We start from the raw sequence: 16,496 nt of genomic DNA on the forward strand, positions 1-16,496 counted from the left end.
TTTGCACAGAAAGCAAATGGAAACATAGCTATTCTGCCCCACTATAGCAGTTGTATTACAGCTCAATTCGCTAGCAACATACAGGCTGTCATTCCCAGTGGTGGAAGGACAGCAACCCCAAAAAAAAAAAGTTTTCTTGAAAAGATACTCATGTTTTCAAAGTTTTCAACATTTCAGGCAAGTCAGATCAATAACAAAGCAGCCACAAAAGCTTATAATGGTCAGTCAAGGTTTGTAAAATGCAGCAGGATCCTGTTAAGATGTTTCAGGGGCACAAACAAACTCAAAAGACTCTAGCAGGGTGGAGACTTGGGCTGGCAGAGTGTGATATTGATTGGCGGCTTTGACAGAGTACCAATTTGCTGCTGGTCTGAGGGACATGACTAAGAGCTGCTGTAGGAAAATGAATCACAGACATTTGGCCAGAAAGAGACACAGCACAGATACTCACCAAACAGATTACTGGAGTGGCCTTGCTTGGAGACGGGCCTCAGCTCATTGGAACCCCAGGCATAGCGCTTGTAATTGTCCCAAGCAAACTGCATCATCTGAGGAGAAAGTCAGAGAGAAACAAGGTTGACTCGGATTTCTTTTAGCTTTCACTTTTAACCTGTGTGAGTCATCAGTTTTTTAGAAGTCAAATAAAAAAAATAAAAAAAAGATATAAAAGCTCATAAATATTTCTAAAAACGCTTAGAATAAGATATAAATGTGCTGCAAATTGGCAACTAATCACTGAGCGTATTTTTTAAATTAAGTTTCATTTATCAAATCATCACAGCAGGTTTTTTTTTTTTATTATTTTTTATTTTTTTAAAACAACTGCATATTGACTAGAAAAGAGCTGGCAAATTCTGCCAGGCCAAAATGTGCTCATATGAATGAGCACAATCGTTGAAGTGTCAGATAGGGAAAGACATGTGGGGATAGCACAACACGGCTCTGGCCCAACAGGATTCCACAATTGGTAGATGTGCTGTGAGGTGTAGTTAGTCAGCTTAAATGAGTCCCAAGGAGGAGCCTTACAAGAAAACTAACACTCTCTCTGTTTTGGGCTTCAGGTTCAAACAGCTATGTAATCCTCAAGGGCAATGTCTTTTGGTAAATTCTCCTCTACTAGAGGTTAAGGCCATTGCTAACAACAGCTCAAACTTATTGCAGTTATTAACTACTGCTCCAAGAAACTCTCCATTCCATTCTGTTATTCAGACATTTAATCCTGCTAAACATCAACAGAATTGTGGCTGAGAAGCCCTAAACAGAGATTAGTGGATAAAGTCTTCTGCTCCCAGCACCAGGGAAGCACTCCAGATGTTCAGATACACACAGTATTACACTCACTAAATGAAGACGCCAGTAGATTTCAAGGAAATCATTAGTAACTTAACCTCTTGAAACCGTAGGCTTATTATTCAGTAACTACTGTGCGAGTAACCTATGGAAAAGAGGGTTTCTGTTATTTGACCAGCAGTGTTTCACCGACACCACATCAGTACTGGCACTGATACTGGCAATTAAATATAGGTAATACAGTGAAGTAATTCCTGACATACATGCATGCCACCGAGTGACGCTTGCATGCGCACCAGTAGGTGGAGCTTAACTAAAGCAAGCAAGGTGGTGTGAGACAACTCCATTCCTGAGTTAAGCAGTAGTAAAATTGCTGTAATGCCAGCATTTTGAGAAGAAATACAAGGACTTCATCAGCAAGGACTTCATTCAAATTGAATTAAAGCTACACTAAGATTTGGAAACCTCTCTGATGGAAAAGTCTAATTGCATGCAACATGCAGAAGAACATTTTGTAACATGGGCAGTGCTTCAGACCTCTTTCCCGAAGGGGATGAATCTGACGATTGTGAGCGCACTGATAGAATACGCAAGAAGAGCTCAGTCAAAACTCAGAGAATGACGTGTCTTCTGAGGATGTGAGCGGCAAGTTATCTACTATTGTCATCATATCTTCATCAGTATAATGGTGATTTTGCATCTGAGACCTAAACATCGAGCCAGGCGTTCTTTTGAGCATGTGCGTGTGATGTTACTACACAAAGACGTATGATGTGGCCAGAGACTTTTAACTGATAAGACTAAAGCTTTATTTATTCTTATCCACCACACTGTTGTGGAGCATCTCAGGTTTGCTGTTGAGAAAGTTAAAGCTCAAGCTCATCTCAAGCTACCAAGAAACACTTAAAGACAGCAGCAGCCATAATACATAGAAAGTGTTAGCAGCCACATCACAAGCCAAGAAATGTTATTTTAGACTGTTTGAGAAAATATCATGGATAACTAGCTTGTAACAACTGCATGTTTTTGCACAACAACCATTATGACAGGAAGTTTATTCATTTGTCTGGGAAACTGAAGTGTTCCTGGACACTGTGACCAGTACCAAAATCACATGCTATGCAAGTAAATTATGAAGTTATGAAAGTGAGGGACTGTGGTGTGCGGCCACATATGGGTCCCAAGGGTTTCATCTCTTTAACCCTAGACTTTTTACACAGTTATTAATTTTAGAATTCAGTTATGGTTCTGTAAATACTTTAAATTATTCACTTCACATTTAACTTCTCTCAAACTAACGTATGTAGTGCATTTATGAGAGTTTAAAAAAATGAAGTGTGTGCTGACAAACCGTTAGAGCTTTAGGGGTTAATAGAAAACCCTGAGAAAATAAATTAGTAAATAAAGAAATGATGAGGTAGTCATTCAATACTCAAAGCAAACCTGGACTTTGGTACCATGACACCTACACTGACGACCAGAAGGCCAATCTATAAGAAAACATTTGTTTTTTCCAAAAACCGTTGGCAATGAACTCCTAATCCTGAGAATCTTTTATGTACCAAGTTTCACAAAGCAGAGGCAAAACGGGGAAAGAAAGCGAAAAGCGTGAATTAATGATGCGTGTCCTTGTACAGCGGGCAGGAATGAGCCAACATTCTTCCGTCCCCTCCCTTCGCGGTGGGAAGATGGGTGATTATGCATCAGGCAGAACATTCAGCAATACCCTGAACTTCAGTCCTACAGGAAAACAGAGAAGTTCTGACATTTCCAGACCAGAACCCTCCTTGTTCTCCAGGATCATGCGCTTATAAGCCAAAGCAAACTGACCTGCAGATCCGCCGGCAGCACTTAGGAGAAAAGCTCTTCACACATCTCACCATGAGGCCCCCCGCTGCTTCTGTCTACGTGAAGTCATTTGCAGCGCAGCATGGGCTTCAAAAAAAACCAGCCGACTGGCTCCACTGAAATTAGATCAGTTTATCGACTGCTAGCCTAACTCACAGTGCGGCCTAATCAAGGACCTGCCTCTGCTTTCAAGCGGCCCTCGCTCAACTCCAAACACACTCCTCCAAAGGAGAAAAAAAAAAAATAAGAGTGAAAAGGAACTTAAGAGCACAAAATGAGGTACAAAATTGAGCTCCTGAGAGAACACAAGCTCCAAGACACTCAGTTAGTCCTACTGAAGCTGGAGGTTTTCAAGTCTAGTCTCCTTATTACAGTAGTTGAAGTGAGAAAGCACAGAGGAGGGTTGCACAATATACCGTTTGTTAATCGGTATCATGATATCTGCCTTTTCAATACTAATGCTGATGGGCCGTTTAACTAGTCACAATGTTTTTACTGATGGTTTGAGTATTATAACAGATCACTGTTTCAGGTTAGGACTGGGCATTGTTACATTTTTTCAATACTCTGTAGCACTGAAGTAATTTGGTTAGTACCACAAAAGTGTTTAATTTCAATGCTGTTCCAGATCAGCGTTTCAGTAGGTGAGGACTCAATTCATATAACCCAACTAGAGCCATCACTATAGATTATACTAGTAATCAAGCAATCTACTGATTATTGTGATGATTTATCGAGTATTAAGGTTTTAAACCGGGTGAATCAATAAAAAAGCCTTTTAAAAAGACTTACCATAAGGGCAGCAGTAGGAGAATTTAAAGTCTGCATAATAATCAAGCAAACTGTCAACTAAGCATTGATTTACTACGAATGTAAATGTTTGACAATTTTTATTCAGTAACAACTGTGAAACTATGTTACGTACTCTTTTTGGCCAAAAACATGTGGACTGAGCTCAGGTTTCAGCCACATCTATTGCTATCAGGTCTAGAAAATCAAGCATTCAACCATGCAATCTCCACAGAGAGGAGTCTATGTCTATTAGTCAATTCAATCTGTGAAATTTCTGCCCTGCTAGATCTGCCCCAGTCAACTGTAAGTGCTTTTACTGTGAAATGGAATCTGGGTTTGGTGGATACCAAGGAAGCACTGCCTACCAGAAGGCATGGTGCCAACAGTGAAGTTTGGTGGAGGAGGGATGGATAATGGTCTGGGGCTGTTTTACATGTTAATGCTAGAGCAGACTAAGACATTTTAGACAACTACATGCTTCCAGCTTTATGGCAACAGTTTGGGGGGCCTGTCCTGCATGACTGTGAGCCTGGGCACAAAAAGGACATCCCTTTTCAAAAGGGACATCCAACAAGCTGACATAGGGCACAATGGTCAGGTGTCCATATACTTTTGGCATAGTGTAGTTAAGCATGTATTATGTATAAATGATTTGTCAACTTCTATTAAACTAATATGAAAGTTTGGTCGTTATGAGAGTGAGGAACTGAAGTGTGGGCCCACTTCAATCACAATCATAATGTTGCCCTCTGCCATACTGATATTACAAAAGACATAATATGCAATACAAACATCCAATTCCCAGTTTCTTACTGTGTGATGTGAGCATCCTGACCAATCGCACTTCCAGATAAGTGTTTTTGCCGTTGCTTTGATGAATCAAGGTATTCATGTAATCCAATAAAGGTAAATTAGCACAGTCAAAATAAAGCTGGCCAATCTTTGAACATTCTCCACTGCATTTTCAATGTACTGCGAGGCATTCATAGTACGCTACAATCATAATATCATAACGTGAGTATTTTCCCCATATTGTGTTGCCCTAGCACAGAGTTGGCTGATGGAAAGAGGAGAACACAGAACCACATCGATTCTTACTCAGCACCAGGATTCCAATACAAAGTGGCACAGCCTTCCCCTGCTCAGCATCTACACTGGAGGGCACGCAGCGCCCACGGCTCTGGACACAAAGCTGTCCGGCTGCTCACCGTGAACAACTGAACAAACCGACATCAAAGGCGGCTTTGAGGCAAAACCAAAGCTGCTCCTTCGCAAGGGCAGTAATTGCTTCTGCATAGAGAATATTAAAACCTGCCTATTTCAATCCGCAGAGGGTAATCTTATCACCGACGTGTCTGTCGCTGGTCTGAGTGGTTCTTGTCTTTCAGACAGCAGCAGGCACCGGTGACGTCAGACACAGACGAGGTCACAGCCCACGTGTGATTACCGTGATGACACAGACGCGTGGGTCAGCGCGGAACATTGCACAAAAGGTCTCGGACAACACTGCTGAACAAACACAAGCGGAGAAGAGTGAGAGTGCTGCGGCTGGGCAGCAGGATCAAAAATCTCAGTCAAATTTTTTTACCTGAGACTATCAGCAATTATTGTTCTTTACTTCACTTACTATGAGCCATTTTACTCAGATTAAGCTTAAACGTAGACTAAGAAAAATTCCAATGGTGATTCATCACTGGCACTGCAATCTAGGCCAAGATTAGGCCCAATCCATGTCCACGAAACCGGGCCTGTCTACTAATGTGAAGGGCTGTCTGGATACTTGTATACTTTCAGGTGCACCCACTGCTGACACAAGTGTTTAATATTGCACACACACAGTTTGTATACTCTCCAAAGAAAAGCACCGACCAGTAGATTATGGGTTTCAAGGGATTAATCAATGTTTTTCTTAATGTTCAGTTTTGAATTCTGAAAATTAAAATCTTTTTTTCCTGAAGCAGTCTGCAAAAGATACAACAGAAAATAAGTCAGTATAAAAAAAATAATTAAAAATAAAAGAGAACAAAAGATTAGAATAAAGCAATATTTTAAAAAGGCAGAGGAAATATAAAAACAACTTTCTTGTTTTTTGTTTTTATTGTTAATTTTCTTTTCTTTTTTTATTTTTCTAAAATTTTATAAAAAATACAATAAATTTCCTCTGGTTTCAAAAAGTTTTTTTTCAAACTCACAGCCTTTTTTACGCACTACCTAGCTAACACTGCAGGCAAACCACTGATTTATAATGAACAGCTAGACATCTCCCTCCCTGTCTAGTGAATAAAAGGTGTGCATTACCTTTAAAACATTTGATTTTGATTACTATGGGTATAATTTAATTGCGCAGACCGAGCGGGCTGCTGCTGCTGGGGCTGAGGTCCATAAGCTCTCTCTTTTCTCATGCTCGCCTCCATTGGCCGCTGTCCCCAGAGACTAAAGGAAGAGGCTGCTTACACATGCTGCCTGACAATCAGCTGTGCGGACTGACAGAGAGATCAGACGGCCCGTGCAGGGATAACAGGCTCCGGAGCGTCTGCCTGCTCCTGCAGGGCTGCACTGAGTAATGGCAGACTGACAGCAGCATCCTTTAAAGCAGAAATTTTAAGCCTACAGTGGCTGCTTAAAGAATCTTCTGAGGAAACTCAAGCAAACCAAACATTTGGGCGTGTGAAAAATAAATCAAGTCTAGCTGCTGGAAACGGCACAATATTCAATGAAGTAATCAATGTGCCATTCTCCATAGCTAATGCTGAACACAAATACATGAAATGACAGGGAGGCCTGCAGAGGCAAATTGTCTCTAAGCGGTGTCTGTCACAATCTCTATCTGCACCAATCTCTCAGTCTCAGCAGCCCTCATTTTCCACTTTCTTTTGTTGTGGGCAATCTGTTCACCGCGCAGAGAGGGAATTGCTGCAGGTTCGGTGTGGAATCAGCGATGAGAGCAGAGATGGGCTTGGCAAACTGGAGTCAGAGAGGCTGTACACGGCTCGAATTCTCAGAAAGGAGTTAGCTTTGTAGAGAGTGAGAGCAATAATGAAAGGCAGCAGGAACATGAAAAAGTGAAGGTGAAAGAGCCAAAGGAACAGAGAGAGACAGAGAAAAAGAGAGACAGAGAAAGAGAGCGGCAGAGAGACACAGAAAGAGACACAGAAAGAGAGAGGCAGAGAGACAGAGAAAGAGAGAGAGACACAGAAAGAGAGCGGCAAAGAGACACAGAAAGAGAGAGGCAGAGAGACAGAGAAAGAGAGAGACAGAGAGACAGACACACACACACACACACACACACACACACACAGCAAGAAAGATAAACAGAGAAAGCACAAGAAAAAGAATGAGGGAGAGGAAAACAGACAGAACAAAAAGAAAGAACGAAGGAACAAAAGAAAGAAAGAAAAAGAAGGGAACACAAAAACAAAGATAGAGAGAGCACAAGAAAGACGAGAGAGAGAGAGAGAGAGAGAGAGAGAGAGAGAGAGAGAGAGAGAGAGAGGGAGAGACAGGAGAGAGACAGAGAGAGAGAGAGAGAGACAGAGAGAGAGAGAGAGAGAGAGACAGACAGACAGAGAAAGAGGGAGAGAGAGACAGACAGACAGACAGACAGACAGACAGAGAGAGAGAGAGAGAGAGAGAGAGAGAGAGAGAGAGAGAGAGAGAGAGAGAGAGAGAGAGAGAGAGAGAGAGAGAGAGAGAGAGAGAGAGAGAGAGAGAGAGAGAGAGAGAGAGGGGAAATCAGACTTTGTGGCGTTATTATTGGCCCTGGTGGGAAACGGCTTTGATATCTTCTCAGTTTGGACCGAGTAGAGACGGACGAGCAGAACAAAAACTAAAACCACAAGATGTGTTAACAGACTGAGCGTCTGCTTTAATTCACTCCAAACTTTATCAGCCAGCAAACCACGCGTCCAGGCCCATTCTCTTTATCCAGCTATGGATCCGATTCTGGCACTCCGTCAGTCTCTCCCCTCTCACTCTGCTCAGATCCATTTTCTCCTCTTCCCTTCATTTCAGCTCCATCTCACACTCCTGAGTCTCACTCCCTCTTTCCAGTCTCCTCCTCTGCAACACTATGTTCTTCGCTCCTGAGCTCATTCTAAGCTTTACCCCTTTAAACCTCTCCACCTCATATGCTGCTGTCAGATGAGCGCCACGCTGAGGCACCAATCCATCCATTTATTTTTACTTTATACAAACAATTTTGTAACAAATACTATGAGCCAGCGAAGCACGCACATGACTGCATGAGCATCTGTGAATGTGGTAAGTGGTAAGTAATTTCCCAAAACTGTTTTCATTTCAAAGGAAACTGTCGTAATCAAGGGTTGCAGACTTCCTATAATGATGAAAGTTCATGTGTGAGCATCAAAGAAAAAGAGAATTTACTTCATTGACCAGTATCACAACTGCTGTTGTCTGTGATGACATTTGAAGGGCCCGTCCTTTGCACAACCGCATTAAAGAAGCTCCAACTTCAGCAACATCTAGGCCAGAGACCGGCAACATGTGGCTCTGGAGCTCTTTTATTGCCCTGTTGTGGCTCCTCAGCAGAATTTGATTTTTTGGTAAAAATAAAATAATCCTCCTTTGCAGTAAAATAAAGCTCTGCCGATCGTTATAACAAAGTTTTAGCAATAAATGGTCTTAAACACTGGAATTAATGTAGCCTATACCTGCTAATTCACCCTTTAACCCTAAAGGTCGGCGAGCAGACTGCTGGTCAAGCAGCAACGCAAACGATCTTGTCTAGATAGCTACCGAAAAGGCAAAGAGAGAGATTTAAGATGAACATCGATAATTTAGAGACGAATGGACTTAATTGCATTTATAAGCTCTCCAGCTGGTTTCCAGATACGTTTAACCTGCAAAGAGAAACTGTCAAACACTAAAAAGTCACAAGGCTGTAGTCAGTTTCTCAGTCGCCAGCACAAATTTTCCCGTTCCACCTTAAATGGAGCAGTGGTTACATTCAGGCACCTCAGGCATCATTTGAGGAGGAACAGGAAAATTTGAACAAGAATTCAACTTTTGGAAAAGTTTCCTGCTGGAGATGCAAGAAAAGTGACTATAGCTGAGCTAAAGCTTAAAGCAGAGCAAAGTAAGTCTGCGTTTTTGTTGATATTATATTTTTAGCCTACACTACCACATTAGCACATACTGAGACATATTTACAGCCAAGGTGGTAAACGTTACTTCAATAAAATGGACATAAAATGTTGTGGCTTGAATTTTAAGACAAAATGGCTCTTCCTAACATTTGGATTGCCGACCCCTGATCTAGGCATTCGGCATGGGCAGCATGACGGTAATACGGTATACCATATTAATTCAAAGACAATTAAAAAACAAAAAACAAAAAACAAAAAACAACATTTAAACCACATTTAAAAAGGATGGTATTTCAAAATTTTTATCTATTTCACCTCTGAATGGATAAATAAACACATTCCACCCATTTATATTTATAGAGCTCACTGACTGGTGGTGTGGGAGCTCAATGACAGGTGGCGCTAACAGAAAAAAGGGGTGAAAAATCAGCGCCAGCAGCGCACACTCTGCACACACCATAGGGCACGCTCGATTTCAGCTTTCACTCAAACAGCAGTCAATCGACTTTGTGCTCTCCTCTAAACGGGTGCGCTGTTCTGGAATACCTTCAGGTAAGACTCTGGCAGTGGAGAACAGAACACAAAAGAAGCTGGATTCAGCTTTGTCGAATTTTCCCATTCCACCTTAAATAGTGCAGCGATTACCTTCGTGTGCCTCAGGGTGCCTACACACTGGACAACTCAAGGACAGAAGTGTAGACGCATATGCATGCAGATCTTATTCATCTAGGAGGTGTGTACATGGCTGGAGCAGGGTGGAGTTTGTACAGTTCGAAATCCAGTGGGAAACTAAACATTTGGACCAGAAACAAAGAAATATGGGCCATCGAAAGAAAATGTTGCCGATAGCCTGATACAGAGCCTTATACTTATACATACTAGTCCAACAGTGTTCTAACTGAAATACATTGAGGGACTGATGCTGCCTCAGTCTCTAGCGAGGGGTGTCAAATTAAGCCACTAAAAGATTAAAAAAATCTCAGCAAATCTGTGGACCAGCTGTGTTTTTATTTCCATTTTACTTAACATTTTGTAATGACCCGAACTGGCCAATGTTTATTCAAAAATGCCAAAACTGTAACAGCAAAATTGGCATTAATTACTTATTCAAAAATTAGAGCCTAAATAAAAATACATTGTTTTGGGTAGTTTTTTTAAAACTCCCTATTTGCTTGAACTAGATACCAGCCATCTTTACTTTTTGCGTAACCGCTGGCCCAGAGATTGTTGTTGGGAGTCAGAAACCACAGTGTTGCCGTGCATGCTGAGGACTGTAGTGCATCTCAGAGCGAAACAGGCTAATAATAACAGAGAATTAAAATAATTTCGCAAGACGAATATGACTGTGTCATGGGCCTAACTTGGCCCGTTGGCCTTGTAATTGACACATGGGCTCTAATGCATAGGCACCCTCAGGCTTCAGAATGTCACTACTGCACCACTTAAGGTGCAACAGGAAAATTCAAACAGGAAGCTGTCAAACAGAAAGCCAACTTCAGCATCGTAAAAAACAAACTTTGTTCAGCCTAACCAAAACTCAGTTAATTTAAGGGCCATCTGACTCAAATGTCATATCAGAAATATTATGACTGTTATAGCGAAGTTGGCACTAACCAGCTCCTCTCTAGCAGCACTGTTTAACAGAACTAGAAGAGAGGACAAAAAAATGTTAAGTGACTACTACCAGCAGCTCAGCATGATTATATTTATGCATATACAGTCATATACCGTGTAACCCTGTGAAACGTCAGGAAGCTATTAAGATATGAAAAAAAAAAAAAATAGATATAGCCCAAGCCTACTAGCCATGGCCACAACCCCTTATGCATCGTGAGCCAGATAACATTACAACTTCAGAAAGGATCAACATTTTGCGTGAAATTAACAAATGAAGGCTGGAAGAATACAGGGCCACATATTGTTTCCCCATCCACCAAAACATTTCCATGTTACTGTAGATGCAAAACCAGCCTGCAGTCCTTTAGGCAGTGATCTATGCGCTACAAAAACAGCTCGGGTTTGCAGGATGTCTGTGTATAAACATGCCTGGTCGAATCAATACGGCAGCGGGCCTCGTTAACATTCCTAAACATCACTGAGGAGAGATGGAAAGTCTGCTGGAGCTCTCATAGTCCATAAGTGCTTCAGATGGTTGAACGAGAGCAGACGAGTGCAAAACGCCAACCACTGCAAAGTCACCCATCTTCATTTCCACAGCTATGAGAGCACAAGAGTGGAAATGTGTTCTGAGAAGGCTGTGGCAGGAAGCATGTGACGTGAGACTGGCAGGAAGATGGATTTCCTTTCATTTCGCTGTGTGACACTCAGACATCTGTCTTCATCAAGGTGCTCTCACAATCACCAAGTACATTATGCAGATTTAGTTTACCATAAAAATCTAAATCGCTTCCACCAGGCTGCAAAGCTGCCTTGTTTTCATAACAAAGTCTGCTTATATATTAGGGATGGGCATTTCAGTCAAATTTGATATTCGGTAATGCTGCACCCATTCAGATACCATATCTGTATCTGTGCCGGTACTGGCATTTAATATTACTGAACTCCAGCAGAGTCTGATGCCCAGAGATGTTAGCGCAAGTAAACAAGTCACATGTATGAGCCAAATGACTTGAGAAATTCGGATGTGAAATAACATTCTACACCATTTTTGCTGATTCAGAGAAGCTGCTGGGTGCTTACAAGTACACATCACAGGCTTACCTGTGCATCTCTAATATTTGGCTCGTCTGGGCGAGTCAGTAACAACACACAGCATCCAGATAAAGGTGCACACAGTCAGCAGCTTAATGCTTAATGTCTCTGAGCTCAGCATCTCTATTACTACATTAAATTAAATCCAGTACCAGACCACAAAACCCTATAGAAGGTGACAATAATTAACGGAGGACTCTGTATACTAGTTGAAATTCTCTCTCAGGTATGAGATTTGTTGAACAGTTACACCAGCATACTCCAAACAAGCACAGATAACAAGACAAGCAAATTATGTTAATGCAAGCCCGTTCAGCTATGTGCTGCAGGCCTTCGATCATTTCTTGCTGTGCAGTCCTTTGAATCTGAAATAGACCACTTTGTTGTCTAGTCAGCTGACATAAGGTAATGGCCGGTCTTTTGAGGTTAGCCTTAGCTTAACATGGACCTGACTGCTAAGCTTGTTTCCTCTTGTAGTGCCTGAAAAGCCACTGACTGTCAGCTGCATCTATATTGTATATTCTAGAACAGAAGCGCTTCAGAGAAAAGAGCGATTATTAACATTCTCCCCGTCTCCTCCTCAGCAGGGCTGCACAACAGATCATTTGTTAATCATTACAACTTTATTGGCCTTAGCAACAGGGATATTGTCAGGACTTGCAATATGTAAATAAGTTCTTGAACAAATTACTGAATGTTTTATTGTGTCCAATTCTCACACATCCCAGATGAGTTTCCGTGGGTGTTTTGGATTAATCAAGACGTTCCCATCATCCAACAAACATAAATCTTTTTGTTCAGTATAACACAGAGCAGTCATTGACCTATTCATGTCCAGCAACCAAAGTTAGTATGATAAAGAAATGCAATAAAATTTGTTCTGATTAGTCTAAATCAGTGGTCACCAACCCCGGTCCTGGAGAGCTGTTCCATTCCTGCAGAGTCAAGCTCCATCCACAATCTGCCACAACCGCTCTGACTAAGCAACTTCTTCAGAAGTGCCTGACTGGCTGGTTTAGATGTGTTAGCATTATGTAAGTGAAGGAGCAGCATGTTAAACGCTAGTTGGAGTTGACCTCTGCAGGAAAATAAGATCTCCAGGAGGAGGCTGGTGACCACTGGTCTGAAGTGATGAAGATTTGTATAGTGATATCTTGGATAAGCATCCAAAGCCTTCTTCAGACGAGACTGGTTTTCCACGGCGAGGTGGGGTAATGCCAGTTTACCACAGGATGTGTAATGTTTATGACCGATTGGGATAAGAAATTTTGGTATAAATAAAAGAGATGAGAGTGGCCACTCGATTTGCACACTGTCTTTACTCCTGAAACGAGTAGAAAACACACCAAAACATTTCATTCAGCCATTATTTCGTATACCCTAACCACTTACCTTACTGTCTTGAAAGACTACAGTGAGTCATTAGCATCACCATTAGCTTGGGAATTCACAGCAGTCAACAATACTGCATAAAATCAATCTTTTCTTCGGTCATTGACAGAAACATTACATATCAGCTTAATTTTAGAAACAGAGAACAGTAGTAAGCACTTCTGCCTCCATACTTAGGAAACTCCTTTTCTACAGAACACTTTTCTACGTGAGCACGTAGCTGATAAAAATGACTGAGAATTGGATGTGACAAACTAAAAAACATCAGTAAAGTTTACATTACCCCACTTCCTCATGTAAAACAATCCTGTCTGAATAGGACTTAATAGTAGCTATTTTTATTTTTTGGACTAGATGTACCATTTAATTTTGAGGAACACATATTAGGGAATTTATTAAGGTATTGCTCTTTATTCAATAAAGTCCACATTGATCTTTTATTCACTATGTATTTATCTTTCTTCATTAATGTCTATATATGACTCATATTGGTACGTTCCTGTTACCTTGTTATGCAAATTACTAGCATGATTTATTACTATCATTTATTCTTATTGTATTACCAGAGCTTATGACATCAAGGCTAATAAGTGTTTAAGAAGTCACTACTACTAGGATATGTTCCATATTCCAAAGCATAGCTTTAGTCATCATTAATTAGAAGCTAAAAAGAGCTAAACACGTTTTCAGTAAGGCAATTTGCATCATGAATCCAGTACCTGTTCATGCTATTCGGATTGCATAAAACCACTGAAAACTCTTTTCAATTTGAGATTTTTGATTGCTTTGTTAGAAATTTAACATAAATTAGGAGATTAAAAACTCACTTTTTAAAACACATGGTTTGATCCCTTATAAAATTGTTTTACATTCCCTACAAGCTCAGAGACTATATGGGCCAATGGAAATCTGACATTTCAGATACTGACATGAATAGTTTATGGTTCACCTGTATGGTTTTAAATGCATTATCCTCGTAAAATGCAGCAATGTGACTCCAATCTGGTATTTTGTCCGTGTTGTTCAGTCATACTCCTCAGCCAGGTTGCGCACTGTTTTGTAGAGTAACAGAATCTTCAGCAGTGTAGAAGCCCATAAGCTCCTCATTCCATTCGTGAACACGTACAATCTGCTCACAGCAGGCAGCCGGCTCTACTGCCCATTGAAGAGGACTGTTAACTGACTGAATGAATGTGTCTTACTCTATGTCGTTAAGATGAACGCCACTGACAAACAAGCCAACAAATAGGGATGAGGCTATGTAGCGCTTTAAGTATGAGAAGCAGGACTTTATACTTGAGAGTAACAGAAGGAAATTGGCCCTTAGTTGTTAGAGGCTCATTTGCATATTGTCTTTGACTGCCAAGATCAACACTCTAATAATACTACTACTATGTACTAAACAGCTCTAATAACAAATAAGAACACAGACCTACTTAAACTCTTAAAGAACTGAGCAATCTCCCCCTGTTGGCAAGAGCAGAGGAGCAGCAGGTTCTGAACTGGCCAACATCATCCTTCAGCTCGTCATTCTGCGCTCTACTGTGACTTGTCACACCTGCATCTACATGCAAATATCTCTCAGAAGCGCAGCAGTGCAGTGAGAGTGGCCCAGCTCACATTACATATTACTCATCTGCCTCAGTGAAACGTTTGCTCAATAACAGCGGGGAAGAAGAACTAGGAAGAAAGTCAGAATTTGCCTAGTACCTCCCGCAGGAGGCGAGCCAAGCAAAACTTGTCTGTGAAAATGCTTGAAATGCAAAAAACAGGGTTGGTGGAACAATCCTCTGAATAACAAACAAAAAAAGTGAGAAACACAAAAGTAAACACAGAATAGGGGCAGACAATATGATGATACTTTATAATTATTGTGGTAAATTGTCACGGTACACTTCTGTCATGATACAATTGTCACAATACATATTCTGGCTATTTCTAGATTCCTGAACAATTGCATTGCATCAAAGACAGATTTAGTCCAATAGAGAGTCTGTAAACAAGTGTATAGTAACTGTGCACACACACACACACACACACACACACACACACACACACACACACACACACACACTTTCTAAAACACTTATTCTTCTGGGTCACCTATTCCAGCAGTCATTGGGCAGAAAGCAGGATACACCCTGGACAGATCACCAGCCCACTGCAGGGCAGACAGACAGGCTTATACAATCACTCTCACTCACACACACACACACACACACACATACCCACACACACACATATACACACACACACACACACACACCCCCAGGGGCAATTCAGTGTGTCTAATTGGCCTCACTCCACACAGAAAGGACCGTGGTCGCCCGGCCAGGGAAACAAACCCAGACCCTTTCTTGCAATGAGGCGACAGCTCTACCCACTGTGTCACTGTGTCACCCTTTAGTAATTGCATAAGCTATAAAATAAGTAACTGACTGGATGTTCACCATCAGTAAGACTCTTAATGCAGTTTAACCCATCGTTTGACTGTATTAGAGCTATTTTTCCTCTTCGTAAACATTTTTAACTAAATAATTAAACAAAACCTAAAACACAAAATTGTTCTCAGTGTTCAGAGGCTGTTTTTTAAAACTGTAACCCTCCTGTTTCACAGGTGCATTTTGGACATTCCAACTTGTTCACAAACCTCAGAAAAACTACAAAATCATAACATAACGAGTAACGCAAAAATTGCTATCCAATATTGAAGTTTGAGTACTGGCTAACACCAATGCCAAGCCGATCTTCATTTCCATCCAGTATCTCCACCATTTTCTGCAGATACTGGCTCGATACTGAAACCTGGCATTGGATCTAGCGGTGCACCAAAATGAAAATTCCTGGTCAAAACTGAAACCGAAATTTAGGGCACACCTGGCCAAAAACCAAAAAAGAAAACCAAAATAAATGTCTTTGTTTTGTTTTTTATTTGCCATTTTATTTATGTCTTTGAATAAACATACTAAACATAAAACAAAGTAATAAAGGTAATAAAATCACACTTTTTGATAAAAGCAATTTCAAAATAACAAAACTGAGTTGATAAGTAAAAATGAACCTGAAATAAAACTCACTAAAAGTATTACAGTACAGTAAGACTACAGACTGTGTCATGAAAACGGAGAATAGGTGAGCATTTAAGGCAATGCCATTAATTTTACCTATATTTTGCAATTTGGCACAGTCGATTGAGAACTTCATTACAAAATCTGTGGCTACAGATAGTGTTGACTTTCTGTTTTGCTTCTATTTCCATCCCTAATCAAATCGGCGCCGTCTCTATCATTGTAATGGTGCAGATAGAAAGAATGGCACAACAAGATGGCAAACAAACAAACATTATTAGAGGCTTTA

At 40.9% G+C, this 16,496-nt stretch overlaps 1 protein-coding gene across 1 annotated transcript in view; it reads right to left on the bottom strand.

Annotated features, from left to right (window-relative positions):
* man1a1 (mannosidase, alpha, class 1A, member 1) overlaps positions 1–16,496 on the bottom strand; it is a 172,546-nt gene that overhangs the window by 130,605 nt on the left and 25,445 nt on the right. The window contains exon 2 of the mRNA XM_036582092.1: positions 452–548. Within this exon, the coding sequence (XP_036437985.1) occupies positions 452–548 (97 nt within the window). The remainder of the gene's footprint in view (positions 1–451; positions 549–16,496) is intronic.

Source organism: Colossoma macropomum, unplaced genomic scaffold (assembly GCF_904425465.1).
Source record: "Colossoma macropomum unplaced genomic scaffold, Colossoma_macropomum, whole genome shotgun sequence".
Taxonomy (NCBI): domain Eukaryota; kingdom Metazoa; phylum Chordata; class Actinopteri; order Characiformes; family Serrasalmidae; genus Colossoma; species Colossoma macropomum.